Source organism: Aquarana catesbeiana, linkage group LG07 (assembly GCF_042186555.1).
Source record: "Aquarana catesbeiana isolate 2022-GZ linkage group LG07, ASM4218655v1, whole genome shotgun sequence".
In the NCBI taxonomy this organism is placed as follows: domain Eukaryota; kingdom Metazoa; phylum Chordata; class Amphibia; order Anura; family Ranidae; genus Aquarana; species Aquarana catesbeiana.
Window position 1 is genome coordinate 4,840,866 of NC_133330.1, and position 2,599 is coordinate 4,843,464.

At 35.4% G+C, this 2,599-nt stretch overlaps 1 protein-coding gene across 1 annotated transcript; it reads left to right on the plus strand.

Moving 5' to 3' along the window:
* The first annotated feature begins 1,175 nt into the window (after window positions 1–1,175).
* On the plus strand, window positions 1,176–2,117 carry LOC141102463 (olfactory receptor 5H18-like). The gene has a single exon (XM_073591407.1). It carries the CDS (start codon window positions 1,182–1,184, stop codon window positions 2,115–2,117), a length of 936 nt encoding a protein of 311 aa, XP_073447508.1. The 5' UTR covers window positions 1,176–1,181.
* The last annotated feature ends 482 nt before the right edge of the window (window positions 2,118–2,599 follow it).

Sequence of the window (2,599 nt, forward strand, 5' to 3'; positions counted from 1 at the left end):
CTGATCACTGTATAAATGTCACTGGTCCCAAAAAAGTGTCAAAAGTATCCGGTCTGTCTGCTGCAATGTCGCAGTCCCGCTTAAAATCACTGATCACTGGCATTACTAGTAAAAGGAAAATAATAATAAAAATGCCATAAATTTATCCCCTATTTTGTAGACGTGATAACTTTTGCACAAACCAACCAATATTCGCCTCTTGTGATTTTCTTTACCAAGAATATGTAGAAGAATCCATTTTGGCCTAAACTGAAGAAGAATTTTTTTTTTTTTACATTTTTTTGGCGATATTTATTATAGCAAAGTAAAAAAAAACATATATTTTTAGAGGTGATCAAATACCACCAAAAGAAAGCTCTATTTGTGTGGAAAAAAGGATGTCAATTTTACTTGGGTACATCGGCACGACCGCGTAATTGTAAGTTAAAGTGACGCAGTGCTGTATTGCAAAAATGGCCTGGTCATTAAGGGGGTAAATCCTTCCAGGGCTGAAATGGTTAATTTTAGGTAGCCATGCTGTTTGTGCCTCCAATCCTACCACTAAATCCTCTACTTGGGGTATTTCCAATAGGTACTTTTCCACTCCTCCTCCTCTTTACTGTATTATCCATGTCTGTAGCTGTTTTAACTGCCCTGCCAGGTAATATAAATATATATCTGGAAGTGCCATCCCTGCTTCAGTTTTTGATCATTGTAATGTTGTTATTTACTTTTCTTACTGACTATCAGCTGTAGGATTCAACTAAGTTTTTAATCGACAACCCTTATAAAATTTAGCTACAAAATGATGAAGGCAAAAATAAAAGTAGTGCTCCTTTTATAATGTTTTATATGACTCTGTCCACTAACCAATAAATAAAATAGTTGACAAAAAGGTAAAAACACTTTTAGTGGATTCTAAATTCAAATTTTAAAGACTGTACTCAATTATAGAAAAGGGACTCCCAAGGTGTTATAAATGACATCTTAGGAGACCTTTTATGAGACTTTCAGCTTTGTGTTATTACAGCACAACAGACTGTCCTGAGGGGAATGCCAACATTTTATATAAGAAAAAATCATTCACTGGTAAAAATGCCCACATGTAAACCTGAGTGTAATGTGTAGGTACACCGTACAGTTTTTCATGTTAAACCTCAGATCTATCCATACATTTAAACAGAGAAAAAAAAAAGAATAATATGAGAAATGTGACAGAGATTTCCTTTTTCACTCTTGTGGGTCTATCAGACCATCCAAGGACCATGAATGCACTATTTATGCTCTTCCTTCTGATCTATCTGATGACACTTATCACAAACCTTCTTATTTTTTTCTTGGTCCTCACTGACTACCATCTGCACAACCCAATGTATTTTTTTCTTGCCAACTTGGCATTTCTGGACATGTCCTATTCATCAGTGACCGCACCAAGGATGCTCTTTGATTTGGTCACAAAAAGACGTTCAATAACCATTCCTGCCTGTATAGCCCAAGTCTTCTTCTACTCCTCCTTTGCTTGCTCAGAACTTTTCTTGCTCTCTGTTATGTCCTACGACCGATACATTGCCATCTGCCACCCTCTAAATTACAAACTAATTATGTCTTGGAGAGTCTGTGCTCGTATGGCCTCTCTGGTCTGGGTTGGAGGATATTCCATATCTTTTGTTCATACTTTACTTTTGCTCAGGTTGTCCTTCTGCAGAACAGCTTCCATCCATAACTTCTTTTGTGACCTTCCACACCTATATCAAATTACATGTACCGACCCCTTCATAAACATAATGGCCGTATTCTTATTAAGTGGTAGTATTTTATTGGGAGTCTTTCTTTTGACATTTCTTCCCTATGTCTTTATTTTCAGTACCATCCTTAGAATCCGTAGCAAGACTGGAAAGAAGAAAGCATTCTACACCTGCTCATCACATATTACGGTGGTCTTCATCTTTTATGGATCTGTAATTTTTATTTACTTGGTTCCCACTTCTAGTGATATGGTCAATTTAAACAAACTGTTTTCAGTCATATCTTCCCTCATTAACCCATTGCTGAATCCTCTGATCTACAGCCTCAAGAACAAGGACCTTATGGAGACACTAATGAGGTCTTATTATCACTTAAAGTTAATCCAGAAATAGATAATAGAGAAAAATCTAAAAAAAAAATATGCAGTTTTAGTTTGATTTATGAGCAATGTATAATACTTGTTCAAATATTTTCACCAAATTATTTTCTCCTTTTTCTCCCAAGTACAGGAAAACCATATTTACAAAATCCATAGGACCATTTAAATGCCAAAGAAGACCATTAGATTAGAAAGGCTTTATGTAAAACTTGTGTTTTCTGAGGAAAAATCCACCAAAGTTTAGCACCTTTTCTTTTTTGTGTGTGTTATTTTTTAATTTTATTTATACATAAGGAATTATTTATTATTACATGTGGCATAAGTAACATAAACAACCAAACAATATTAAAGGTATGGCTATAAGTATACAAAAACAGTAGTTGTGATGCAACCCGGATAGCAAGTAAGCCAATCTGGATGGTTCATTCCAGATAAATCAGCAGATAAGGGAGGTTGGAATAAGGGACAAGAAGAAGAAGGAAGAAAGAAGGGGGC